This window comes from Ovis aries, chromosome 3 (genome assembly GCF_016772045.2).
Source record: "Ovis aries strain OAR_USU_Benz2616 breed Rambouillet chromosome 3, ARS-UI_Ramb_v3.0, whole genome shotgun sequence".
NCBI lineage: Eukaryota > Metazoa > Chordata > Mammalia > Artiodactyla > Bovidae > Ovis > Ovis aries.
Genome location: NC_056056.1, coordinates 3780737 through 3808714, shown reverse-complemented (window position 1 = coordinate 3808714; position 27978 = coordinate 3780737). Strand labels below are relative to the sequence as shown.

The 27978-nt window shown below is 55.0% G+C and overlaps 1 protein-coding gene across 11 annotated transcripts; it reads right to left on the bottom strand.

Moving 5' to 3' along the window:
• Positions 1–7668: 7668 nt before the first annotated feature.
• Positions 7669–16119, bottom strand: GBGT1 (globoside alpha-1,3-N-acetylgalactosaminyltransferase 1 (FORS blood group)). 11 transcript variants are annotated; one of them, XM_027966210.3, is made up of 8 exons: positions 15997–16119; positions 15423–15559; positions 14727–14826; positions 14075–14140; positions 10802–10849; positions 10683–10718; positions 9835–9969; positions 7669–8950 (listed from the first exon to the last, which is right to left on the bottom strand). In XM_027966210.3, exons 2-8 carry the CDS (start codon positions 15466–15468, stop codon positions 8263–8265), a joined length of 1119 nt encoding a protein of 372 aa, XP_027822011.1. In that variant the 5' UTR covers positions 15469–15559; positions 15997–16119; the 3' UTR covers positions 7669–8262. The 11 variants fall into 11 exon arrangements, with proteins under 11 accessions (XP_027822011.1, XP_027822013.1, XP_060269722.1 ...); XM_027966212.3 differs by having other exon boundaries at positions 7669–8947; XM_060413739.1 differs by having other exon boundaries at positions 14727–14915; positions 15423–15509.
• Between the last annotated feature and the right edge of the window lie 11859 nt (positions 16120–27978).

The window sequence follows — 27978 nt, the reverse complement described above, 5'->3', positions numbered from 1 at the left end:
TCCTTCCCCAAGGAAACTCCATGGGAGTGGCTGAGCCCTGAACTAGGAGGCTGGAACCTTTCCTTCTCTTCTGGAGTCTGCCCCCCCCCTCCCACGCGACTCCGCGTGGGCCCCGGGCCAGCCCCTGTACCTCTCCTGGCCTCAGTTTCCCAATCGTACCAGGAGGGGCTGGACATGGAACTGCGTAAGCGCGTGCTCTGCGTGGACTCTCCCTCCCGGCTGGGTCCGGTGTGGGCGGGGTAGTCGGGGTAGGGGGGCAGACGGTCCTCCCTCCACCCGCGACGACTGGGAGGGCGATCGCGGCCGGGCGGGGCACTCACCTGGCAATCTACCATCATTCTCAGCCCCAGCAGCACATCGCCGGCCCCAGGGTGGGGCCCCGGGCTAGCAGAGGCCGCTCGCCTCGGCCCGCGCGCGGCGCAGGGGGGCGCCCGGCTGCGGGGCTCATGGCGCGGCCTCCCGTCCCCGCCGGGCCCAGGGCTCCGCCGGCGCCGGCGCCCGCGCCGCTCCCATTGTCTGCGCCCGCGCCGCGCCACCGGCCGCTCGGGCCGCGCCGCTCGGTTGCGCCCCGGCTCCCGGGCTCCGGCCGGGTGGGCGGGCCCCGCCGCGGCCCCGCCTCCGCTCGTCCCGCCCCCCGCCCGCCGCAGGTGTGAGGGGCGGGCCCCGCCGCGCGCAGCGGCCTCCCTCCTGCGGGAGGACCGTGGGGGTGGACACCGGCGGAGGCAAGGCGGGCCGCGAGCCTGCGGCCGCGCGCGCGCGCGCACAGCCAGGGCCTGCGCGGGCCCGCGGGCGGCGCGTGCACCGGAGCCCCGCCTGGCCGCGGGCTCGCGCGCCGCGCCCCGAGGGCTGACCGCGCGCTGCGGACCCGGCGCGTCCCCCAGCCCCCGCCGCTTGCTGCGTTCCTCCAGTGCCCCCTAGCGCTTCCGGCCACCCCTACCCTCACCGGGCGTGGGTGCTGGGCCGGTGGTCGTGTAGCCCTGGAGATGTGGGAGTCACGGATTGTGCACCCCCATCCTTCTGTCCCCGGAGAAGGCGATGGCACCCCACCCCAGTACTCTTGCCTGGAAAATCCCATGGACGGAGGAGCCTGGTGGGCTGCAGTCCATCGGGTCAAGAAGAGTCGGACACGACTGAGTGACTTCCCTTTCATTTTTCACTTTCATGCATTGGAGAAGGAAATGGCAACCCACTCCAGTGTTCTTGCCTGGAGAATCCCAGGGATGGGAGAGCCTGGTGGGCTGCCGTCTATGGGGTCGCACAGAGTCGGACACGACTGAAGCGACTTAGCAGCATCCTTCTGTCCTGCACCTCGTGTCTGGGCCAGCTCGATGCACGGCTGGGACAGCAGTCCTGAAGGAGGAGTAGGAAAAGGAGATCACGCTCCCCCTACCCCAACTCCCTGTCTCCTGGACTTCCAGACAGGAGGTCCAGCCTTTCTCCAGCTGCAGCGCTGGTTGGCAAATGGGGGGCTGGAGCCCAGGGATGAGGGGGGCGGCCCACCTGGGCTGAACGCCTGTCAGTGGGCGTTAGTGTGACTAAGGATACCCCTGGGTGCTCAGGGATTTTGCACCTTTTATGAACAGTGACCTCAGCTCTCAAGGTCACTCAGCTGTAAGTGAGCAAGGCCAGCTGTGAACAGAGGACTCAGAATCACTGCCCCTCACCTTTGCTCAGCCCATGGCGCTGACCATCAGAGAGGCCTTGTCATGGGTTGGGCTCTCCCAGCCAGGCCACGTCCTGAGCCCAAATCCTCTGGGTGTCTTCCTCTCCTTGCTTTAATCCCCAGCCCACCTTCCCAAGGGCAGAGTTCAGTAGAGTTCAGTTCAGTCGCTCAGTCGTATCCGACTCTGCGACCCCATGAATCGCAGCATGCCAGGCCTCTCTGTCAATCACCAACTCCTGGAGTTCACTCAGATTCACGTCCATCAAGTCAGTGATGCCATCCAGCCATCTCATCCTCTGTCGTCCCCTTCTCCTCCTGCCCCCAATCCCTCCCAGCATCAGTCTTTTCCAATGAGTCAACTCTTCTCATGAGGTGGCTCAAGTACTGGAGTTTCAGCTTTAGCATCATTCCTTCCAAAGAAATCCCAGGGCTGATCTTCAGAAAGGACTGGTTGGATCTCCTTGCAGTCCCAGGGACTCTCAAGACTCTTCTCTAACACCACAGGTCAAAAGTATCAATTCTTCGGCGCTCAGCCTTCTTCACAGTCCAGCTCTCACATCCATACATGACCACTGGAAAAACCATAGCCTTGACTAGACGGACCTTAGTCAGCAAAGTAATGCCTCTGCTTTTGAATATGCTGTCTAGGTTGGTCATAACTTTTCTTCCAAGGAGTAAGCATCTTTTAATTTTCTGCAGTGATTTTGGAGCCCCCCAAAAATAAAGTCTGACACTGTTTCCCCATCTATTTCCCATGAAGTGATGGGACCGGATGCCATGATCTTCGTTTTCTGAATGTTGAGCTTTAAGCCAACTTTTTCACTCTCCTCTTTCACTTTCATCAAGAGGCTTTTAGTTCCTCTTCACTTTCTGCCATAAGGGTGGTGTCATCTGCATATCTGAGGTGATTGATATTTCTCCCGGCAATCTTGATTCCAGCTTATGTTTCCTCTAGCCCAGCGTTTCTGATGATGTACACTGCATAGAAGTTAAATAAGCAGAGTGACAATATATAGCCTTGACGTACTCCTTTTCCTATTTGGAATCAGTCTGTTGTTCCATGTCCAGTTCTAACTGTTGCTTCCTGACTTGCATACAGATTTCTCAAGAGGCAGGTCAGGTGGTCTGGTATTCCCATCTCTTTCAGAATTTTCCACAGTTTATTGTGATCCGCACAGTCAAAGGCTTTGGCATAGTCAATAAAGCAGAAATAGATGTTTTTCTGGAACTCTCTTGCTTTTCCATGATCCAGCGGATGTTGGCAATTTGATCTCTGGTTCCTCTGCCTTTTCTAAAACCAGCTTGAACATCAGGAAGTTCACAGTTCACGTATTGCTGAAGCCTGGCTTGGAGAATTTTGAGCATTACTTTACTAGCATGTGAGATGAGTGCAATTGTGCGGTAGCTTGAGCATTGCCTTTCTTTGGGATTGGAATGAAAACTGACCTTTTCCAGTCCTGTGGTCACTGCTGAGTTTTCCAAATTTGCTGGCATATTGAGTACAGCACTTTCACAGCATCATCTTTTAGGATTTGAAAATAGCTCAACTGGAATTCCATCACCTCCACTAGCTTTGTTCGTAGTGATGCTTTCTAAGGCCCACTTGACTTCATATTCCAGGATGTCTGGTTCTAGATGAGTGATCACACCATCATGATTATCTGGGTCATGAAGATCTTTTTTGTACAGTTCTTCTGTGTATTCTTGCCACCTCTTCTTAATATCTTTTGCTTCTGTTAGGTCCAGACCATTTCTGTCCTTTATCAAGCCCATCTTTGCATGAAATGTTCTCTTGTTATCTCTAATTTTCCTGAGGAGACCTCTAGTCTTTCCCATTCTGTTCTTTTCCTCTATTTCTTTGCATTGATCACTGAAGAAGGCTTTCTTATCTCTTCTTGCTATTCTCTGGAACTCTGCATTCAGATGCTTATATTTTTCCTTTTCTCTTTTGCTTTTTGCCTCTCTTCTTTTCACAGCTATTTGTAAGGCCTCCCCAGACAACCATTTTGCTTTTTTGCATTTCTTTTCCATGGGGATGGTCTTGATCCCTGTCTCCTGTACAATGTCATGAAACTCCGTCCATAGTTCATCAGGCACTCTATCTATCAGATCTAGGCCCTTAAATCTATTTCTCACTTCCACTGTAGAATCATAAGGGATTTGATTCAGGTCATACCTGAATGGTCTAGCAGTTTCCCCTACTTTTTTCAATTTAAGTCTGAATTTGGCAATAAGGAGTTCATGATCTGAGCCACAGTCAGCTCCTGGTCTGTTTTTGTTGACTGTATAGAGCTTCTCCATCTTTGGCTGCAAAGAATATAATCAATCTGATTTTGGTGTTGACCATCTGGTGATGTGTAGAGTCTTCTCTTGTGTTGTTGGAAGAGGGTGTTTGCTATGACCAGTACATTTTCTTGGCAAAACTCTATTAGTCTTTGCCCTGCTTCATTCTGCGTTCCAAGGCCAAATTTGCCTGTTACTCCAGGTGTTTCTTGACTTCCTACGTTTGCATGCCAGTCCCCTATCATGAAAAAGACATCTTTTTTGGGTGTTAGTTCTAAAAGGTCTTGTAGGTCTTCATAGAACCGTTCAACTTCAGCTTCTTCAGGGTTACTGGTTGGGGCATAGACTTGGATTACCGTGATATTGAATGGTTTGCCTTGGAGACAAACAGAGATCATTCTGTCGTTTTTGAGATTGCATCCAAGTACTGCATTTCGGACTCTTTTGTTGATCATGATGGCTACTCCATTTCTTCTGAGGGATTCCTGCCTGCAGTAGTAGATGTAATGGTCATCTGAGTTAAATTCACCCATTCCAGTCCATTTTAGTTTGCTGATTCCTAGAATGTTGACATTTACCCTTGCCATCTCCTGTTTGACCACTTCCAATTTGCCTTGATTCATGGACCTGACATTCCAGGTTCCTATGCAATATTGCTCTTTACAGCATCGGACCTTGCTTCTATCACCAGTCACATCCACAGCTGGGTATTGTTTTTGCTTTGGCTCCATCTCTTCATTCTTTCTGGAGTTATTTCTCCTCTGATCTCCAGTAGCATATTGGGCACCTACCGACCTGGGGAGTTCCTCTTTCAGTATCCCATCATTTTGCCTTTTCATACTGTTCATGGGGTTCTCAAGGCAAGAATACTGAAGTGGTTTGCCATTCCCTTCTCCAGTGGACCACATTCTGTCAGACCTCTCCACTGTGACCCGCCCGTCTTGGGTTGCCCCGCGGGCATGGCTTGGTTTCACTGAGTTAGGGCAGAGTTACTGACCCCATTTTCAGTGGAGGAGACTGAGGCCTGAGAGTCACCACACGAGCTGGCCTGGCACAGGACCGTGAGGTGGCTCCACCGTGGGTTTGAGCCCAGGTCGTTCTGATCCCAACGGCTGTGCTTTCACAGGAGCCTGCGGAGGTGGCCTCTCAGCCCGGCCTTGGAGGTGAGTCCCTGCTGGATGGGGGGGCTGTGGGGAGGGGCACTGCAGGCAGGGGGCTGTGAGGGGGAGGGCATGGTGGGGGCGGGTCCCTGAGGGAGCAAGGCTGCAGGGAGGCTGGGTGGGGGAGGTGAGGGGTGCTCCGTGGGGAGGGTGTCTGGACCAGCCTGCACAGGGCTCTGAGTGCAGGGTAAGAAGTCGCGGGTCACCGCTGGTTGGTGGGGGTCATCGCAGGCTGCAGCCGCAGTTCACACGGTCTCCAGGTGATTTTGTCAGAGCCGCAGCACCTCAGCCGGGAGGAGCTTAGCAAGAGTGTTATTCACCCCACCACTCAAGCATGCACCCCTGCAATGCCACCAGGGATGGGGCCTGCTCCTCCTGTGCACAGAGGGGGCTGTGGTGGTTGTCTGCCTCTTCCCAGGGCTGGGCATATTCCCTGGCTTCTTCTCCAAGTGCCTGCCCAGAAGGCAGTGCCCAGAGGGCTCCCAGCCATAGTCCCATTTGATCATCGCCTCAGGCCTCAGGGTGGTGGAGTGGCCTGCTGAGCATTCCATGTGTGCTGCTGCTACTGCTAAGTCACTTCAGTCATGTTCGACTCTGTGTGACCCCATAGACGGCAGCCCACCAGGCTCCTCTGTCCCTGGGATTCTCCAGGCAAGAATACTGGAGTGGGTTGCCATTTCCTTCTCCAATGCATTAAAGTAAAAAGTGAAAGGGAAGTCACTCAGTCGTGTCCGACTCTTCGAGACCCCGTGGACTGCAGCCCACCAGGCTCCTCCATCCATGGGATTTTCCAGGCAAAAGTACTGGAGTGGGGTGCCATAGCCTTCTCCCCTGACGTGTACCAGGACAGACTAAAACCCGATTTCTTTCAGCTGCCTCACGTTCATGCAGTCATTCAACAAACATTCAAAGAATGCATCCTGGGTTTCAGGTACTGGGGTAAACCTGGTTGACCACCACCTGTATCCTCTTGGGGTTTACGAACTGGGAAAGTGGTGGAGGTGGACAGAACATTGTAACTGATGACATAGGGATGAGGATTTATGGGAACACCAAAAGGCACTCACTCTGGAAGGGGGAGCAAATCAAGGCAGGCTTCCTGGAGGAGGTGATGTCATGAATATATTCCTGGAATTGGGCCAGGTGATTGGACAGGGAGGCCTGACCAGTAGGCAGCATGAGCGAAGGTATGCTGGTCCTGGCCCTGTGGCAGAGCAGCGATGTTGGACTGTAAGGCGTGGGGAGGAGGTAGTTGGTCATGAGGGGACAGGAAGCTTACGTTTCAGGGGCCTCCATTGCAGGGGACACCGCAGACATTTTGCATTTGTGATTCTGTTGATTTCTATTTCTGTACTCCCCCTCTCTCTGCTGGGTCAGGCCTGTCTCCCGCCACCCCTCCCACTCCTGCCAGGCCCTGTACTTCTTCCCACCCACAGAGCAGCTCTGGCCCCAAGCCCTCAGCTCTCTGGGAAAGGAGCCTGGACCCTGTTTTAGGTATAGGAGTTGGGTAGTCATTCACTCAACTGTGTCTGAGGGCCATGCCTGGGATGTGGTCCAGGGTAGCCATAGTGCCTGGGGGCTTGGGCCGAGGCTGAGAAGGGCCCATCAGCTGGACCCAGAGCTGGGCTGGAGTGAGCAAGGGTTCATTTCTCTCCTGCGATGCTGCCCAGGCTCAGGGCCACCTCCTCCTCCTCTGATCTCCACGTCAAGGGCCTTTTCCCTGCTCCAGCACAGAAGCTTGGTGAAGGCAGGGCCTGCCCCTTCAACACTGCCAGCTTCATACACTCCCCAGGGCAGGGCTGGGCACCCTGGGAAGGTGAGGACACACGGGCCCTCTGCCCGGGGAGCACCCCAGGGCCTTTCTGACTCGTCCTCTCCGGCTCAGGCTATCTCCCCACGTGGTCGCTCAGCCTGTCCGTGCGCCTGCGGTCTGTCCTGGCTTGCCAGCCAAGCGCCGGCTGCAGGAAGAGTAGCTTCGGGCTGGCCCCAGCTTTGCTCAAGGCGCCCAGGTGGGTGGGTTCCTGCTCCTCATGACTTGGCCACAGACCATACCCCCTGCCCTCTACCTTATGTGGCAAGGATGCTGCTGCCCCCAGGGGAGTGCATACTGGGCCCCCCGCCCCCCTGCCCACCGCTTCTGTCCCACCAGGCAGATGCGACCACCGCAGGGCTCTGAAGCCCCTCTATTCCTAGGCCTGCCTTGTGGCCTAGTGCCCCACGCCCACCAGGAGTCCCCCAGGCTGAGGTTGATAGCAGAAGCATCAGACACACGTGCTCTGCACTTAGGGACCAAGAGCCCAAAGGACATCCAGCTGGGGGGCAGGGGCTCTGCTTCCCCCGACTCAGGAGAGCTGCATAGCCGGTGATGTTTTCACTTCACCCATCTCCCAGGAGAACTGGGATGGAATCCTGCCTGTTGCAGTGGCCAGCAGCAGCCCAGGCTTTCTAGAAAACTGTACCCTACCCTCCCACCCACGCTGACTGTACTTACAATCCAGGCTGCCTATATCCCTAGGGGCCTGGCAGCCCGGATGCTCAGAGATGCAGGTGAAGAAAGCCCGGTTAGGGCCTAGCACACGCTACTTTTATTAAACGCTGCCCAAACCCTCTTACAGAAGAGGTGCTTGGTGCCGGGGACCGTCCACCTTGAGTGAGGCAAGGACAGGAAACCAGAGGGCCTAGAAGGCTTCCTCTGGGTCCTGAGTGAAGAACTGGCAGGGACACAGCAGGGGCCCCTGCAGCCAGAGAAAAGCAGGGTGGGGATGCCTTTCCTATGAGTGTTAGAAAGTGCAGCTTCAAGGGCAGCAGGCAGCGAATGGGCCAGCGGCAGAGAGGGGATTTGGGGCGCTCGGTGGGGCTGCCCCGAAGGCTCGTAGGCTGGCAGAGGCCCCATCTTCTTCCACCTCTGGCCTCCCCTCCTTGGGCCTCGGACAGTGTGATCTTTGCGTTCTCCTCCACGTGGACACCGCTCTTCACAGTGGACAGAGGCCTTTCCAGGCCCGTCTTCCCGCTGGATTCCACCAGCAGAGGCGGAGGTTAGAAGGCACAGGGCTGGTCCCACCTAAGGCTTGAGGAGTGAGGCCCTGGTGCCCGGAGGCTCTGGTGAGCTGGGTGCTCGCTGGGGTTCCCCCGTCCATGGCGGCCCCGCCTCTGCTGTCAGCTCCGCAGCCAGGCAGTGTCCTTGTTCAGGGTGGAGAAGCGGATCAGCTTCAGGCTGGGGGGCTGGGGCTTCCTGTCATCCCAGAGGTACTCAGGGGACAGCACCTTGGAGGGCTTGTGCGAGAGGAAGCGGCGGTTCAGGTGGCTCTCCTCCTGCCAGGCTGCCATGATGCCGTTGGCCTTGTCTGCCAGGATGCCCATGTGGCAGCCCCTGGTGAACTCGTACACCCTGGCCACCCGCCCTCCGAAGACTGCCCCGCCATAGTAGAAGTCCCCCTCGCCGTGTGCCACGAAGGCGGTGGAGACAGGCCGGCGTTCGTAGGGGAACTGGTGGCGGGGGACGGTGAAGTAGCCCGGGTGGATGGCAGCCACAAGGTCCCCCAAGGTCTCGGGGCCCCACGGGTTCCGGAATGCCATGTCCACATCCAGGCAGAAGAGGTAGTCCACCTCCCGGTGCGCCCTCTTGGCGATGTGCACGCTGATGGCTTCCATCCGGCGCATGGAGGCCTCCTCCCACTGGGAGGGCCCGGGGACTGGGATGACACTGAGGTGGCGGCCGGGGCCCAGTGGGACCCGAGGAATGGCCTGGGGGTCGTGAGTGAAAATGTAGTAGTGCACGCGGTACCCCTGCATGAAGAACCGCTCGGCCGACTCCAGGAAGTGCTGGACGAAGTGTGTGTACCTGCTGGAGAGGACCCGTCATGTACCACAGCCTCCGCAGGGCGCACCCTGCCCACCCAGCTTCCCGTCTCAAGAAGTCATACCTGGTCTGCCCCTCGTCTGTCAACTTCCCTTGATCACAGTACCAACCTCTAGGGACTGTCCTAATGATATCTTGATGATATTCACAGGCTGCACGCCCTGACTTTTTCTGAGCACTTACAAGTGCCAGGCAATGTTCTAAGGGATTACCTCCTGGCCTCACAAACTCCCCGCTTTACAGACAAGCACACTGAGGCTCAGAGAGAAAAAAGTAGCAGAGAAAGTGGCTGTACATCAAGGGGAAGTGAGTGGTGCTGGGTGCTGACTGGTCTTGGGGGGAGGGAGCCCCGTGACTCCAGGTGGGCCATCCATTAGCTTTAGTCATTGGCCACCCCCGCATTGGGGTCCCTCTCTCAGGAGTCCCAGAAAGGAAAGGCCAGGTGGGTAAGGGAGGAGGGGGGAAAACAGGGGGCGTCCAGAGAGCAGTCAGGCCTAGGGGCGGAGGAGAGAGGGTCCCCAAGGCAGGGCCAGCTCTCTCTTGACCTGCCTGTGGCCTGACCGTGGACCCTCCATTTCTGGGGACTTGCCATTCCTTTACACCTGCCTGGACGGTTCAGGGGAAACAGACGGGGTGAGGCAGCAAGGCGTCTCCTGACAAAGGCTCCTGGTGCTCCCTCACTGGGCTGCCTCCCCTCCCCGCTTGCATGCCAGGCCCAGACCACCTCCTTCCTCCAGGAAGCCCTCTCCCACCATCACACTCTGCTCTGTCGCTTCCCACCTGGCACAGCCTCCCTGGTGCCCGGGCAGAGTCCTGTCTCTTCCCAGACCCCACTCCCACCCCCACCCCCAGCCCAGCCACCTACTCACTTTCCCACGGCAAACGCCGTAAGCCCGATGGTCAGGTTCAGTGGCTGGTAGATGTGACGCAGAAGCTCGGCGTTAAAGGTTCCCTCGGAGACGATGGGTGCCAGCCAGGGTGTGAGTGTCAGTAGCTCTGTGGGCCTGGCAGAAGAGGAGGCCGAGGGGGCTGAGACCCTCCCCTGGGGAAAGCCTCCGTCTCATCTTGGTCCTGCCTCCCAAGCTGTGTGACCCTGGGCAGCTTCATCCCTGTCTCTGGGCCACCGTATCCTCAAGTGGGGATGATAATAGCTCCTTCCCAGCGAGAGCAAGAGGACCAGGAGTTACTGCACGTCCAGTGTCTAGAGGAGCCTGGCATTTCTGGGGTCTGCTACGGGCCTCGGAGATGGGGGTTATCATTCTCGTCATTAATAACGGATCGAGCACCGAGGGCACGGTGCTCTGCAGTGTTTTTGGTTTGTCTGATTTTGGCTGCAGAGCCTGGCTTGCAGGATCTTAGTTCCCTGACCAGGGAGCGAGTCAGGGTCCTTGGCAGTGAAAGCACAGAGTCCTAGCCACTGGGGCTGCCCAGGAATCGCGGCGCTGCATTTTGCCAACCTCATTTCATCTGGTCCTCTGCCCTGTCGAGTGGGTATCACTAACCATCCACCTGTACAGAAGCAGCTCAGAAGCTTTGGGTTACCCACCCAAGATTACAGAGCTGGTGACAGAGCTGGACTGGAGCCCAGGCCCCAGAGTGCCCGGACCCTGAGGTCGCTGACCCCTCCAGCACCCCAGCTTCTAAATCAGGGCTCTGCCCCCGACCCCCACCCCCTCGAATCTCTCTATCCTGCACCCAGGCCCTAATCAACACCTACTTTTGCTCCAGCAGCTTGGGCTGAGGGTACTGTGACCTGCAACCAAGAAGGGCGAATGATTAAAGGGATGGCAGCCCCCTGCCCTGGGGCCACAGAGGGCGAAAGGACAGGCTGCTTACTGTGCCACAGACTGGGACGGCTCCTCCTTGTACTGAAGCTTCATGTTGCTGGTGGGAGAGGTGAGACAGGGCCATCGGTGTCATTAGTAGAGATGCTCAGCAGGGATGGATGAAGCGGGGACAAAACACCCCCATGGGCCGGGTACCCCCTCCCCCACGCTCCCTGGCCCCTCCTCCATGGCTCTGCCTGCTTTCCGGGGGCTGGGCTCCTACAGAGGCCATCCACCCAGGGTCCCCGCGTGGCAGGGCGGTGATTCAACCCGGTGCCATTTGTCTCCACAGTCTTTTTTGGCTCTGGAAGAGCCTGGGCACAGTGGAGAAGATTTGAGAAGCTGCAAAGTGAGCCCAGTTCTGCCTCTTTCTAGCCCGGGAGCTCAGACAGATGAGGCTGCAGGTGAGGCCCCTCCAGCTGGAGAGACCCAGGGCTGGACATCCCACTCCTTGGGGTTTTGTCCCCTCTCCCTTAAAGTGGGGACAATAACAGGGTCACTCCGCAGGGCGGAAGTGAGGCCTGGAGACGGGAAAGGCCTGCTGCTCTGACCCAGGGAGCCAGTCAGAGCCGGTTCCAGCAGAGGCCTGAGGTTGCCTGTGAGGCTCAGACCAGCTGAGGAGGGTGCCTGCCGTTCATTCTATCACCCATGGTGGGCTGGCTTAAGCTTCCTGGAGCTGTCCTGGTGCTTTCCGTCAACGCTTTGTGTGTGTGGTAAGATATACAAGACAAAGATTTACCACCTTAACCATTTGAAAGCATAGAGTTCCAGGGCATTAGGTAGACTCTTGTTGCTGTGCAAACATCACCTCCACCCATCTCTAGAACTTGTTCATCATCCCCAAACTGAAACTGTCTCCCTGAGATACTGCCTCTCCATCCCTTCTCCCAACCCTTGGTAACTATTATGCTTACTTCCATCTCTGTAAAAAAAATCTTTTTTTTTTTTTTTCAATAAGATCTTTATTCATTTTGGCCACACCATATGGCATGCAGGATCTTAGTTCCCCGACTTGGAATCGAACCTGTGCCCCCTGCATTGGGAGTATGAAGTCTCAACCACTGAACCACCACGAAGTTCCATTTCTCTATACTAGAGACCTCTTATAAATGAAACCCTACAGTATTTGTCCTCTAGTGATTAGCCTATACTCTGGAAGATATATTTTTTAAAGTTGATCCATCAATTTGGCCCTCTGCCTTAGTTTCACACAAACAAGCACATTTCAGGTCCTGCTCAGAAAGTGACGGGACTCTGAGAAGTTGGTCAGAAATGAGAAGAGGAAAGGGGCCCTCGTCCCACACTTCCCTGGCCAACGGTGTCTCCCTTCGCCTCACCAGCCCCGACACGCTCCGCTCTGGCCACATTAAAGAGTCAGACATAAGAACACCAAAGCACAGATGAGCCAGAGCCAAAATAAAAAAAGGAACTTCACGTTTCCAGACCTCTGAAGGTAATAACATTGAAAGAAGAAATCCAAATGAACAGAGAGGAAGGTGTGACCATTTAAAACTAACAAAAAACCTCCAACTGTAATCTGTTTAAAAAACTCAGAACCTGAAGATAGACTGCAAATAATTTTTTAAAAACTCTCAAAGAAGTGAAATTCAAACCACAGCACATTTCCCATCTCTCAAATCAGCAAGGTGGTTTGGTTTTTGTTCTTCATGACACCTAATACTTGCAGCCCCAGGTGCACTGCAGCTGCTGGGGGTGGGGGAGGGTGGGGAGGTGTATCTGTGTGTTTGCCATGGTCCCCCTGGAGAGCTTCCAGGTGGTGTCAGGTCGTGTTAGTGGTAAAGAACCCGCCTGCCAACGCAGGAGATGCAAGAGATGCAGGTTGGATCCCTGGGTCCAAACAAAAACCCTCGTGTCCTATTGGCCTGAATCACTCTGACTCAGGGTCAGGAAGACCCCCTGGAGAAGGAAATGGCAACCCACTCTAGTATTCTTGCCTGGGAAATCCCATAGGCAGAGGAGCCTGGCAGGCTGCAGTCCATGGGGGCACGAAGAGTCGGACGCGGCTGAAGCGACTGAATGGGCAGCCTGGAGGGCAGCCTGGTGAGATGGATGAAGACCTTGGCCATATCCTTTGGCCCAGGAACGCACCAAATAAAAGGATTTCTAAGATGTAAAAAGCTGGGACTTCCCGAGTGGCCCAGCGGCTTATACTCCATGCTCCCAAAGCAGGGACCTGGGATTCAGTCCCTGGTCAGGGAGCTAGATCCTATGCGCCACCCACAACCAAAGATCGTGCACGCTGAGCCAAAGATGGGAGATCCTGTGTGCTGCCACTAAGAACCAGCACAGGCAAATAAATTAATTGAAAAAAAAAAGATGAAGAAAACTTTATATCCAGAGTTGCTCATTACGAACTAACTTAGGAGCTGGTAAACCACAAGCAACCTAAACGCCCCACAGTTGCTGATGGAAAAAGGAGACAGTTTAAGAATTAGGGCCCAGCCCTTGGGTGGAGTAAAATGACGGTGACCAGATGCTGAAAATTGAAGCCAATTCTGGGGAAATAAGATAAGAACTGCAAAAACATTCTGGTCACAGCTACTTTCAACAGCAAGCGTACTTTCTGCTTCCATAACCATCTGAATAGAGAGTGCAGCAATCAGCAAGCTGACAATGGAGTCAGAGTGTGATCCAGGCCACTGGACACAAGAGGGGTTTTGTTTTCTTTTGCCTTTTCTGTTGTCCTGCCTAATTTACCACATTCTGTTTATAATAGTGAAACACACCTTACTGTTCATTAGTAGTCTATGGTCCAGATTTTAAACTTTCCTTTCGGTGTCATGAAAACCAGAAGACCACGGGGCCAAACACCACCTTGAGACTGTCCCAAATCATCTGAACTGAACTGTCACTCTGAACTGTCCAAATGTCAGATCTGTTATCTGAGGGAGACTGGCCATGTGTGCATTTGTCCTTCGAATTCACAGAGAGCACAACATTGAGCAAAAAAGTCAAGTCCTAAAACCATTCTTTCCTGAGCACCTCCTATATACCAGGTGCAGCACCAGGATATTTACAGGCATCATCACACCCCAAGCTCTATCATCCCGTTTTACAGATACGCCAAGTGAGGCTCTGAGCTATGCAACACGCTCAAAGTCACACCGTGGAGAGGGCACTGCAAAGATACCTGAAGACGGAAACAGGGAACTTCCACATTCATGGCTCAGAATCATGAGTTTAGGAACCTACAAAGTGACCTGAAAAACCTTCCCATCTTCCCTATTCCGGGGGCCTCTAATTCTGCCTGCCCCATACTTACAAGATCTCTGGGCAGGGGAGATAATAGGGGATGTAGGAGACCAGCAGCCAGTTCTCGACATACACCCTGGGAAGGAAACACATGTGTTGACTTGGATTTTTAAGCTGAGGCTGAGAAGTCACGTTGGTGCATGTTAGTGGAAATGCAGGTCCCCAGTGGTGCACCCCCCCCCCCCCCCCCCCCCCCCGCCCTCCACCTATCAGTCCTTGGGTCTGGCTGACCTCAGAGGACAAAGCTTCCTGGCCTTCTGCAGTGAGTCATTACACAGCTATGCAGCCTTTCATTCCTTGGGCAGGAATATTCTTGACACCAGTCCCACAAGGGACTGGTGGTGTGGGGGAACCCCCAGAGCTTTGCGGAAAGGACACACGAGGTGAATTCTGGAGCATGAACAGGAGTTCCTCATTAACACGGCTAGAAGAATAGTTCAGGCAGAGGCAAGAGTCAAGTGTAGAGGCCGGGAGGTGAGTGCAAAGGAAAACCCATAAGCCAGGCTGGTTCAGTCGTACTGAGGCTAGGGGGAGGGACAGGTGTGCCTAGAGAGGAGGGTGGGACCTGGAAATCCTGGGAAGGGGTCCAGGTTTGGGGGTTGAGATGCTGAGAGAGGAAGGAGTCTGGGGTGGGGACAGAGGGCTGCAAGGGGCATGCTCACCACAGAGAGCAGAGGGCAATGCCCAGCAGCAGGCAGAATCCCAGGCCCAGGGCCAGTCTCGGGCAGTGCATCGCTGGGGGCGGCATCTGAGCCTGGGCACCTGCAGAGACCGAGTGGGTCTTGGTGAATTGGCCCACCTCTCTCAGGGGTGTCAGGCTCAGAGTCTGGGTCTCCGTGGTGGGGGAACACCTGCAAAGGGATGCTCCTTATCCACAGGACACTGACCTTCCCTTCTTTTTCTTTGTTTTGCTGCTCTGCCCTCCCCTGGGCACCACCATCAAGGGGAATGTGGAGTCCGGGCGTTGCCCTGTCCAGCTGGACCCCAGGCCCAGATCTGGCAGTTCCAGGTGACAGAGGCTCAGGATTCAGCCAAAGCCTGCTGCTGTGCCTTGGGAGAGGCACTGGGCCGGAAAGGCGACTGGCCGCCTCCCCTGCCTTGCCTCGCAGGTCTCCCTCCTGAAACCTTCCACCATGAGCCGGGCTTCCTAGCGGCTAGGGCCAGAGCACATGGAGAAGGATTCTGGGGGAAATCCAGCCCGGAGCCGGCACTGCGGGGGCACACACGGCCTGCGGAAGAGGGTTGCTGGGCAGAGATGGGCGGCGGCGATCTCCCTGGCCGGGGGTGGGGGCCAGGGGAGGCAGGCGAGCGTTCCTCCGGGAGGCAGAGCTCTCCTGGGAGCACGTTTCACCTCTCACCTGCTCGGCGCCAACCTTGGGCAAGGCACTCTCCTCCCCGGTCCATCACAGCCTGGTGGTGGGGGCGGGGGTGGCGGTCCTCCTCAGCTATAGGCGGGGTGGGGATTGGTGCCGCGGACAAGACGCAGTACGCGCCGCTGCGGACACGAGGGGAGGGCTGTGAAAGCGCTAGGCCCAGCCCGGGCCATAGGGAGCGCGGGACCCCCCTGCGTCCTCCCGAGGTCAGAGCGAGATCCCCAGGCAGGCGCTTCGGGGCTTTGGTCCCGCTCACGCCGTGGCCTCTGGGCAAGCTCGTTGGCGCTCTCGCTCCCTCTGCGGACCTCGGCTTCCCCACCCGGGCTTGGGGCGCCGGTTCCTCCAAAGGCTCCACCTGACGCGTCGGCTCCGCTAGATCGTGGGCCGCGCCGCCGACGCAGAGCCCGGCCCGCACTCCGGCCGCCCCAGCCGGTGACTTGCACCCCGGAGCCCGGGGCCCGCACGCGAGCGCCTCCACTTCCGCCGGCCACTGCGGGCCCCAGCCAGACCCGTGGCGCGGCGGACGGAGCGCGACTGTCCTTGCCGCCTGCAGACTCACCCCTTGAGGCCGGACCGAGGTGGGGACGAACGGAGGGGCGCAGCTGGGCCCGGAAATCAGGGACGCGGCTGGCCGGGGCGCCTCAGGTAGCGCGGTTGGCGGAGCGGGACGCAGGGCTCGAGTGGGGCGGGGAAAGGAGCCTCGGGCCCCGCCCACCGGCTGATGCTCCTCCCACCCGGCCTCGACCCGCCCACCAGCTGCAGCCCCCGCCCCCTAGAGGTCCCCCGGGGGCTCTACTCTCTGTGCCACGTGGGCCACGCCTCCAAGGCGGAAGACCCATCTTAGGTGAGAGGAGCGCGGGTCAGGGAACTCCGGGATGGGGGGCCGGTGCGCGCTTGAGAAGTCAGGGATCCGATTTGGGAAGAAAACTTTATTGTTTTTAGAAGAGCGTTGAAACAATCACTGGAAGGGAAATCCAGAAGGTCGTCGTCCTTACTTTCTGGCTTGGGGTCATCACTCTTGCTTAGGAGCCCTGAGCTTGGCATGCTGGCCTGGAGACCGTGAGCAGCTCTCGAAATCTCTCGGAGCCTCTACCTCCTCTCTGAACGCAATTAGCTATGCTTTCCTCCAGAGGTTGTACTGACCCTAGTTCATCCTAGGGAGTCTAGGAGCCCCAGGAGGACTGTCTTAGATATCTCCAAGGGTAGGCCAAGGGCAGAGATAGTGGACCTCAAAGGCAGAGGGGTGGTGAGGGAGGGGGCATTCAGAGGGACAGAAAGGAAGGCACCCTGTTTGTAAAGAAGGGAGCCGTAGCAAGGGCCAGTGACGAATAGATTCAAGGGATTAGATCTGGTAGACAGAGTGCCTGAACAACTGTGGACAGAGGTTCTAACACTGCAGGAGGTGGTGACCAAAACCATCGCAAAGAAAAAGAAATGCAAGAAGACAACGTGGTTTGTCTGAGGTGACTTTACAAATAACTGAGAAGAGAAGAAAAGGAGGGAATGTACCCCTCTATATTCAGCTGGGTATGTCTTTTCTAGCGAAAGGCAAGGGAGAAAGGGAAAGATATACCCAACTGAATGTAGAGTTCAAGAGAATAGCAAAGAGAGATACGAAAGCCTTCTTAAGTAAACAATGCAAAGAAATAGAGGAAAACAATAGAATGGGAAAGACTAGAGCTCTCTTCAAGAAAATTGGAGATACCAAAGGAACATTTCAGGCAAGGATGGGCATGATGAATGACAGAAACTGTAAGGACCTAGCAGAAGCGGAAGAGATTAAAAAGGCGTGGCAAGAATATACAGAAGAACTATACAAAAAAAGTTTTAATGACCTGGATAACCACGATGGTGGTCACTCACTTAGAGCCAGACATCCTGGAGTGTGAAGTCAAGTTCGCCTTTGGAAACATTACGACAGACAAAGCTAGTGGAGCTGATGGAATTCCAACTGAGCTATTTCAGATCCTAAAAGATGCTGCTGTTAAACTGCGGCATTCAGTATGCCAGCAAATGTGGAAAACTCGGCAGTGGCCACAGGACTAGAAAAGGACAGTTTTGATTCCAATCCCCCAGAATGTTCAAACTACCATACAATTGCGCACATTTCACAAGCTAACAAGGTAATGTTCAAAATCCTGCAAGGAAGACTTTAGCAGTAAGTGAACTGAGAATCTCCAGATGTACAAGCTGGATTTAGAAAAGGCAGAGGAACCAGAGATCAAATTGCCAGTATCCACTGGATCAGAGAGAAAGCAAGGGAATTCCAGAAAAACATCTACTTCTGCTTCATTGACGATGCTAAAGCCTTTGACTGTGTGGATCACAACAGACTGGAAAATTCTTGAAGAGATGGGAATACCAGACTACCTTACCAATCTCCTGAGAAACCTGTATGCAAGTCAAGAAGCAACAGTTAGAACATGGAACAACAGACTGGTTCAAAACTGAGAAAGGAGTACGTCAAGGCTGTGTATTCACCCTGCTTATTTAACTTATATGCAGAGTACATCATGAGAAATACTGGGCTGGATGAAGCATGAGCTGGAATCAAGATTTTAGGGAAAAATAACAGCCTCAAGATATGCAGATGATACTACTCTAATGGCAAACAGTGAAGAGGAACTAAAGAGGCCTCTTGAGCAGGATGAAAGAGGAGAGTGGAAAGGCTGGCTTAAAATGCAATACTCAAAAAAGAAAGATCATGGCGTCCAGTGCTATCACTTCATGGCAAATAGATGGGAAAAAATGGAAACAGTGACAGACTTTATTTTCTTGGGCTCCAAAATGACTGCGGATGGTGACTGCAGCCATGAAGTTAAAAGACGCTTGCTCCTTGGAACAAAAGTGGTGACAAATCTCGACAGTGTATTAAAAAGCAGAGACATCAGTTTGCCAAAATAGTTGGACCATAAAGAAGGCTGAGCACTGAAGAATTGTTGCTTTTGAACTGCGGTGTTGGAGAAGACTCTTGAGAGTCCCTTGGACTGCAAGGAGATCAGTCAATCGTAAAGGAAATCAGTGTTGAATATTCATTGGAAGGACTGATGCTGAAGCTGAAGCTCCAAAACTTTGGCCACCTGATTCTAAGAACTGACTCGTTGGAAAAGACCCTGATGCTGGGAAAGATTGAAGGTGGAAGGAAAAGGGGACGACAGAGGATGAGGTGGTTGGATGGCATCACCGACTCAGTGGACATGAGTTTGAGTAAGCTCCGGGAGTTGGTGATGGACAGGAAGGCCTGGTGTGCTACAGTCCATGGGGTCGTAAAGAGTCGGACACCACTGAGCCACTGAACTGAGCTGAACTGAGGAGGCTTGACCATAAATATCAAAAAGTGGGCAGTGACCCAATTTCTGAAAATCTTCTCCACTTCCTAAAACAGCTATAATACTCCTCCCACTCATTCAGTTCAGTCGCTCAGGAGTGTCAGACTGCTCCCCCATGGACTGCAGCATGCCATGTCTCCCTGTCCACCACCAGCTCCCCGAGCTTGCTCAAACTCATGTCCCACTCAGTAGCCTGTGTAATCACCCACCCCGTCAAAAACTGACGACTCTGTCCTGCTTCTCCAGAGGGCGCACATTCTATGAAGTGTGTTTCTTCCTTGAATAAACCTTGTTTCACTTTACTATGGCTCGCTCTTGAATTCTTTCCTTCAAGAAGCTGAGAACTGCCACTTGGCTCTCCCAGGGACTGAGATGTGACCATCCTCTCTCGCCCCCACTCTCTTCCCTGCAACTATAGGTTTGTCAGGGTCGCGATGATACAGTTTGAGGCTGCCAACGCGGATCCGTGTGGCACCGGCCACAGCATCCTTTGTGGGTGCCTTTGCCTGGGTCCCTGGGCTTTCCCTTGAGGGTCACAGGTTCCTGTAGGGCAGGGCTTGTTTCCCCAGAGTCTGCAGGGGCCTGGCACAGGCCAGGGAGCTGGTGACTACTGACTGAAAGATTGTGCTTCCATTTTTAGCTGCAAACAACTGGTTCGCTGGGACTTGGTCTGGGGCCAGCTGACTGGTTTATCTCACTCAGAGGTCTTCAAAGTTCTCTGGTGTGCCTTCCGGGCGCTGGTCCCTGCGAGGAGCCAGATGCGCAGATCAGCCCCGGGGCCCTGGCACGCAGGCCAGCATTCCATCAACAGCCAAACCAGCATTCTCTGTTTTCCCCTTCCCCCTTCCCTCTAGGAGAGGATAAATCCAGCCCAAGGACAGCCTCAGGGCTGGCCTGGGAGAAGCTGGGTGAAAGGGTGAGGGAAGATAAAAGGTCCTGGTCTCTCCTGGCGGGGGACTCCGCAATAGGACTCCGACACCCCTCCCCACTTCCAATGTTCATATTCACCCTTCCAATGAGTGAATGAATATTCATGGGAAGGAACAATGCTGAAGCTGAAACTCCAATGCTTCGGCCACCTGATGCAAAGAACTGATTCACTGAAAAAGACTCTGATGCTGGGAAAGATTGAAGGCAGGAGGAGAAGTGGGCAACAGAGGATGAGATGGTATCACTCTGAGAGGTTGCATGGTATCACTGACTCAACGGACGGGAGTTTGAGCAAGCTCCGGGAGTTGGTGATGTACAGGAAAGCCTGGCGTACTGCAGTTCATGGGGTCACAAAGAGTCGGACACGACTGAGCGGCTAAACTGAACTGATCCATCCCCCCTTCAACTGGGTTTATCTACTTCTAGAAACCAGAGGAAATGGCTCAAGACATATAAATATACATCACTGTTCATCTCTGTAGGGGACCCGCAGGGCTGGGCAGGAGGGTCTGGTGTCCTGCCAGTGGGAACACTCCCAGGCACCCACAGTTCTCACCACTGCTCGGGGGGCTGTGGCCGAATTGGAAGAGCTGGGACTTTTATGTAAAATAGAAAACGTTATAGGGACTTCCTTGGTGGTCCAGTGGTTGACTTTGCCACTCAGTGCAGGGCACATGGCTTTGACCCTTGGTCAGGGGGCTGAGATCCCACATGCTGGAACTTTCTCAGGCCAGTGGCTAAGACTCCCAATGCAGGGGGCCCAGGTTCAATCCCTGATCAAGGAACTAGATCCCACATGCTGCAACTGAGACCCCGTGCAGCCAAATAAATAAATAAAATATTAAAAAAAAGATTCCTTGTGCGTTGTGGCCAAAAAGTCAAAACATAAAGCAGAAGCAATATTGTAAAAAATTCAATAAAGACTTTAAAAAAGGTCCACGTTAAAAAAATTTTTTTTAAAAAAGAAAAGAAAGCATCAGAGGGCAGCTCTTTGAGGAAGAGCCAGTGTTTCATGGACTGTGTGTGTGTGCGATTTCAGATGTGAAGTATGCCCCAGACGGGGCTGGGCTAGGGGACAGATATCCCGGGTCCCAGGGTTCTGACACCCTTGCTTGGGTGTCCCCGAGGTGGAGGCCAAACCAGTCATGGGGAAGGAGACGCACGGGAGGGCAAGCTTGTGTCTTTGGACCAGAGGATGCACGCCTGCTCTGCATGCCAAGTCATCTCATTTGTGGGTGACTCTGGGTGACTCCGTGGACTGTAGCCCACCAGGCAGGCAGTCCATGGGATTCTCTAGGCAGGAATACTGGAGTGCGTGGCCACGCTCTTCTCCAGGGGATCTTCCCGAACCAAAGACTGAAACTCCGTCTCTTATGTCTCTTGCGTTGACAGGCAGGTTCTTTACCACTAGTGCCCCCTGGGAGCCCCGAGGGCTGCTTTAACCCCTGGGCTGCTACTCACAGGCCAGGGAGGGATTTAGCATCTCAGTGTCCACTTAGAACAAGGGGGAACTGTGGTGCCCAGCTCAGAGGCTTTTGTACAGATGATGGAGGTCCGCCTGCAAGCTCTGGGCCCACATGAATGCAGCTGGAGGATCAGTGGACCTTTGTCCTGGAGCCTCATCAGGCAGTGATCTCACCCAGCCAGCTTCTCTGAGCCAGGCAGGCTCTAGGATCACTTCACAGCCTGGCCCCAGCAGCTCTTGGGCAAGCCCTCTTCCCCTGTGGAAGCTGGGGTCCTCCTAGGCTGACCAGATCTTCAGCCCTGGCCTCCTGTATGTGATCTTCAGGGCCTGGCAGGAGGGGGGAGGTGTCTGGAGGACCCCGTGTGACAGAGGCGAGGCAGACACTGTGCTGGGGTTTCCAGCTGTCAAAGTGCCCGGTGTGTCTGCATGGCAGGGGCAGCAGGAGCGGGGCTGGACCAGGGCGGCGTCCATCCTCACGCTCCCAGAGCGACTTTGGGGCTGTCCCTTCCTCCCTGAGCTTTGGTCTCTTTGCAACTTTGTTTTCACACGGTGGTGGTGCCCGCTCCCAGGCTGGACAGAATGAAATCAGCAGGCCGAGCAGGCCACAGCAGGACCAACAACGGGACTTAACAGGTTGAGAACAGAGGCGGGTGTGGCAACCTGCTGCAGAGGCTCGAGGGCTTGGATGTGGGAAACCTGGGGTGGGGATGCTGCTGTTGTGCTCACGTGTCCACCTGAACGCACCTGTAGCTGGGGGAACCGGTCCCCGAGAGGCCGACAGCGCCTGCCTGGAACACCTGTGTCCTTCCTCTCAGCCTCGGGGAGCATCCTGTAAACTAGTGCCAGCCTGCAGTGAGGAGTGTTAATATCCTGGCGATAACCCTCCACCTGTGGGGGACGGAGCCAGTCCCTTTGGGACCTGATTGCCCAACTAGTCTGAGCTGATGCCCACCACAGCGCTCCCTCCCCCAGGCCCCCTACCCTGGTCCTCCCCCAGGCTTCCTGGGCTCATTTGCAAGCAAACAACTTGCCCCCAAGTCCCATTCACTCTGCTCCACACTGTGACAGGCGGGCTTCCTCACCTGTAAGAAGGGGACAAAAGGCCCGCATCACCGAGGCCCCAGAGGGGACGCAGCCCCTGAAAATGCAAACCGAGGCAGAGCACTGTGCCAGGTGGCTACAGAGCGGAAACCAAACCCGGCCAAAGAAACACAAGGCCGAGGAAGGAATCTGGGTGGCGGGTAGGCCCTGAGAAGTGGAAGAAGAGACAGGGACAAAGATGGAATGGAGGTTCCCAAAGAGAAAGATTTCAGAATCAGAGGGTCAAAGGGCCCTTTGGAAAATTAGGGGGACCTGGAAGATGTTTGCTGAAATGCTCTTATTGGCTAGAAAAAAATGTGTCACAAATATCCAGTTAACTCTAGATTTATTCTTCGCTGGTCCTGGGAGTCAGGAGAATGGAGACTTTCCAGCTGTCCTTCAGCACTGAAACTCCTTCACCTGTGCTGTGCTGACCTCCTGGCCCTTCTTCACATAATGCTGCCTATTCCTGGGGGCAGGACTGCAGGACGTGCCCCTGAGGAGGGACATCACAGACCCTGACCCCTGCAGGACCACTGTGAGCCTGGCAGGGGGCTCTGAACACATTCTAGGCTTTGGGCAAGAGATCCACGTGTCATTTTTTGAGTAATTCTCCCAATAACCCACCAGGCAGGCCATTTCACAGATGGGAAAACTGAGTCTCAGAGTTTTGCCTGAGGTCACCAGCTAGAACGAGGCTGAGCTGGATCTAGGATCCCTGCCTCCCTGGCTTTGGACCCTGTGCTCTTCGCCAGCCACTGTCCCAGGCTGTGGCCTCTTGGAGCTCCGGAGCCCTGGCTTCCCTGGGGGCCGCACTCTCCCAGCCTCAGCCTTCTCTGAACTAGAGGGGTGTGGGGCAAAGCTTATCTCTTTGTCTGGGGCTGGGAATGACGGCTGGGGAATGGCCACCAGCCCTGGGCGCTGTGGGCTCTCGCAGTACCTGGACCAGCCTATCCCTACCAGAGGACGAGGTTCCTCTCTGGGCACTGGGACCAATGGCTCAGGGAACGTCAGAGCCCAGAGGTCCCTCCTGTAGCATCTGGATGCAGCTTTAATGTCAGGTGGGCCCCGTGGGGTCTGACAGGCACTGGGTTCAAATCCTGGCTCTGTCACTCTGTAGGGCACAGAGGGGGCAAGTCTCTTTCAACTTCAGTTTCTCCATCAGCTTATGGCACAATTCTACCCCTACCTGTGTTGGGGGCCAGAGGTGGGAGGGAGGGAGGGATGGCGAGCCTCGCTTCCTCCTTTCCTTCCCAAACCACCAAACCAGCTGCCCTAAGCTCCCTGGAGTGTGCCCCACCCACCCGTCTCTCTGTGCACTTGGTAGGCAGCATTTCCCTTTCCAAGGGCACTGGGTGGTCAGAGTCATTCTGGCCAGATCCAAGGAGTTCACAGATGGGTGGGCAGGCGTTCACAGACGCCTGGGGGTGGGGCAGGGGTGTGTTGGGGGCGAGGCTTGCTTGGGGGCCTGAGGAGGTGCTGGGACTGGAAGGGGGTCAGGGTAGGGAGCAGAGAATGAGAAAAGGGCTGGGTGGAGCCTAGAACAGGCTGGGGTAGGTGTGGTTGGTGCCGAGGCCTTCCTGCTGGGCCAGTTCAGGCGCCTTCGTCATCTCCATTCCTAGCTCCTCCCCCTCCTGCCTCCCTAAGGTCTCAGCCCCAAGAGTCTGCACCCCTAAGAGTCTGCACCCCTGGTTTCCTAAACAGGGATCAAAGTTGACACCACCGACATGGAAAACTGCAGCCAACACAAGAAGTCCTTTACATTAGGAAAAAGAGATTCTGCTTCTGTGGATCCGGGGTAAATAAAAATTTACGGGTGAGGATGTTCCTTTCCGCAGGACGATGGAAGTGAAAAATCGGAATGGTCTCAAGTCCCAAAGCAGGGGGCTCCCCAGAAATTCTGATCTGGGCCACGGGGGTCACAAAAGAGAGAGGACCGATGGACCAGTGTCCAGCCCTTGGGGGAGTCAGGTTCTGGAAGAGCACACGCCCCAGAATTCCTGCCAGGCTGGAACCAGACACCCCGTGTTACACGCTGTGTTACAGCTCTCCTTCTAGGCAGAAGGACTTGGTTTCCTTGATTCTTAATCTCTTTATACTTCTCTATTTTACTGTGATAAACATTCATTGTCCTCTTAATAAAACAACTTTAGAAATAAAAACTAGGGCTGCAGCAAAAGCAGTTCTAAAGAGGGAAGTTCATAGTGATAAATGTCTACCTCAGGAAACAAGAGAAATCTCAGATAAACACTCGACATGTCAAGGAATGAGAAAGAGAAGAATAAATGAAGCCCAGAGTTTGTAGAAGGAAGAAAACAACAAAGATCAGAGTGAAAAATAAACAAAATGAAAATAAAAACCCAACAGAAAAGATCAGCGAAACGAACAGCTGGTTCTTTAAATTTGTTTAACAAAAGTTAAACAAAACGAACATAAGCTACACTCAAGAAGAAGAGAGGGGGCTCGAATCAATAAAATCAGAAATGAAAGAGGAGAATTGGCAACCATCACCACAGAGTAAGACCACAACGCTGGAGTTCCTTAGTTGTAAATCTCAGTGTCACTGTGATCACAACTGTATTGTGCTCTGCAAAAACAAACAGAAAAAGCACTAAATAATATTACTCCACAGAGGAGTGATAGAGGAATAACTTTAGAATGGTTTTCAATCTTTTTAGAATTGTTAAAGTAATATACACATTCTAAAACACACAAATACCAAGTAAAGGAGAAGACTAGACATTGATCACGCTCAGTGTTGACCCTGGTGAAGTGGTTTGACGCTTATCTCTCAGCTGCCTCTCTCCTTCTATCTCTGCCTCTCACAGACGCATTCATTCACCTCTGTTTGAGTCTCCCTGTTGACATCACGTCCGTGTGGTCTTATAGCCGGGATCCTGGATGCAGAGGGTTGGGCCACGTGAGTCTCAGGTAAGACCACCCTGGGATCTCCCTGCCGACACCCACTTTAGCAGCTATAGGGCATTTACTCGTCCATGAGGACCACGCCTGGTGGATCCCATCCCTTTCCACAGACATGAGTGTTTCCGGTCCCCTGATATTTCAGCCAGTGCACTGATGGAGAGTCTTGACAATGCATCTCTGAAAAACTAAGCAAGGATTCCTGTGGGTGAGGTCCTAGGAGTCGCTCTGCAGGTACACGCCCTTGGGATCCTCCCCACCTGACACCCCCAATGGGCACACACATCACGTGAGGTTTCCTGTGGGTGAGGTCCTAGGAGTCGCTCTGCAGGCAAAGGGATGCATCTGTGGAGCTCTGGGGTCCCACACATGGTTCTCCCAGAGAGGAGTGTCCTTCCGCACTGCCCGCCAGGGGGTCTGCTGGGCCGCACACTGTCCCCAGGGCTGCTTGTCACTGGAATCCCAGTGTGACGGTGGCACCGCTGTCTCCGCGCTTGCGTTCTCGGGTCCTTCTTGGGGAGGTCGTGCGTCTCTGGCGTGTACTGACCGTGCGTGTTGCCTCTTGTTGGAGTTGCACGTGTGTGTTCTTCGTCTCCTTTAAAAACACAGACTTTGCAGAGCTTTCAGGACCACAGAGGTGTTTCCCTGGGCTATGAGGGGGCTTCCCTGGTGGCTCAGATGGTAAAGAGCCCGCCCGAAATGCGGGAGACCTGGGTTGGATCCCTGGGTTGGGACGATCCCCCTGGGAGGGGGAGGTCATGGCAACTCACTCCACTCTTCCTGCCTGGAGAATCCCGTGGACGGAGGAGCCTGGTGGGCTACAGTCCACGAGGCCACAAAGAGCTGGACATGCCTGAGCGACCAAGCAGATAGCACAGATGTGAGGAATGCTGTTCCAGTGTGTGATTTATCTTTCCACTTTCTGCATTTTTTTGGTTTGTTTTTGCCACAGGAACGGTCAGCTGTTTTCCTTATGGCTTCTAACTCTGGTGTCACACTCAGTACAGGGGTCTCTATCCTGAAATTATGCACAAATTTACTCATAGTGCTTTAATCTAGCTGGGATTTCCCTTCCAGATCAAAAAAAATTTTTTTTCAAATAATGACATAAAACAAAAATTAGTCTTTCTTCAAAGATGCAGGAAGACACAAAAAGACATTTACTATATGATTCCATTGATAGGAAACATCTAGAACAGGTAAAGAAACAGATTAGGTGTGGCCCGGGGCTGGAGGAAGGAGGAAAGGGGAGTGAGTGCTTTGGACACAGGGTTCCCTTTCAGGGGGTGAAACGTTCTCCACGGAGAGAGCAGTGGCGGCCATACAGCATTGTGAAGGTACTTAATGCTCATGAATTGTCCGATTCAAAATGATGACGCCTGAAATACTATTATATCTGAATATTCTAAATCATCAAATATAAGAGTGTAGAGCGGAAAAAAAAAAAAGAAGCCCCAAGACAAAAAGATGCGAAGAGCTGACTCACTGGAAAAGACCCTGATGCTGGGAAAGATTGAAGGCGGGAGGAGAAGGGGACGACAGAGGATGAGATGGTTGGATGGCATCACCGACTCAGTGAACATGAGTTTGGGTGAACTCCGGGAGTTGGTGACGGACAGGGAGGCCTGGCGTGCTGCAGTCCACGGGGTTGCAAAGAGTCGGACACGACTGAGCCACTGAACTGAACTGAAGACAAAAAACCCCATCACGGGGAGGGGGGAAGTCCTATTTGGGAAGCAGGTGGAAGGTTTGGGCCGGGAGCTGGCCCCGGGGGCGGGCCCAGGGGAGGACCTGAGCGGCCTCCTCCTCTCACTCCGGAGGTGCTAATGGAACCCGCGCTGGTGTCGGCGCCGCTCTGGAGCCGCCGGTAGGGGGAGCGCTCGAGCTGAAGGCGGACGCAGGCCCTGGGGCCGCCTGGACCTCTCGGCTCCGGCACATGGCTCCTCCGACAGACGGGGGTTGCAGCCACCTCTGCTTCTGGAAGTGACGCTGGACCTGCAGAGGAGAAGAGACCATCCACACGCCTGCCTTTCCAAAGACAGGACCACACCCCACAGGTTTCCGGAGAAGCCTCGGTCCCCAAACCCACAACACGACGTCGTCCCCGATGGTGGTCCCCACACAGGTGGTCTGAGGCCAGTCTCTGCTCCACGTCCAACAGCTGCCGTCGGGGTGCCCCCCTGAGTCCAGCGCCCATCCCGACCTCCTCACCCTCTGGCTCTGCCATGGGGGTTCCCCGAGTCCAGCGCCCACCCTGAGCTCCTCACCCTCCGGCTCTGCCTCGCCGAGGGCCGCGTGCTCCAGCTGGGCCAGGAGCCAGGCATGTTGAGCTGCACATAGGCCACCAGCTGCCTGAGGCAGGGAAAGTCGGGGGGCTGACAGAAGTCCTCTGAGTACTGGTCCAGCCGGGTGCCCAGGATGGAGGAGATGGCACTGGGGGTGGGCAGGCGGGCAGCAGAGTCAGGGCCTGGCCTTTCCTTCTTCTCAGCCCTCCCCTGGCACCCCCTGGCGCTGGGCTTCTAGGCTCGCCCCGCCCATCTGGACGCCAAGGCCTGGTCAGCAGAGGGGGGCGGGCAGTCTCGGCTGGAGGGAGCCCTCTGTCCACGGTGACCACCTCTCCCTTCCTGGGGGAGCCCGACTCACTCCTGTCTGCCCCCACCCCCACTCTGGGTCACCCCCCAACTCTGGGCCCCCCACCCCACTCTTGGCCCTCCGCTCCCACTCTGAACCCCCCTCCACAGGGAACTGCAGGAGGGCAGGCAGGGCCGCGCCTGCTCTGTTCATTGCTCTGGCCTGGCCGCACTGCACACAGTAG

What these genes read in the sequence shown, in the direction of transcription:
- GBGT1 (XM_027966210.3), bottom strand. Translation starts at nt 15,468, where the DNA reads ATGGACCGGGGAGGAGAGTGCCTTGCCCAAGGTTGGCGCCGAGCAG. An exon ending in CTCCCCTGCCCAGAGATCTT is followed by an intron (nt 10,850 to 14,074) that starts GTAAGTATGGGG and finishes CTCTCCCACCAG; the next exon opens with CAACATGAAGCTTCAGTACA. An exon ending in CCGTCCCAGTCTGTGGCACA is followed by an intron (nt 10,719 to 10,801) that starts GTAAGCAGCCTG and finishes TCTTGGTTGCAG; the next exon opens with GTCACAGTACCCTCAGCCCA.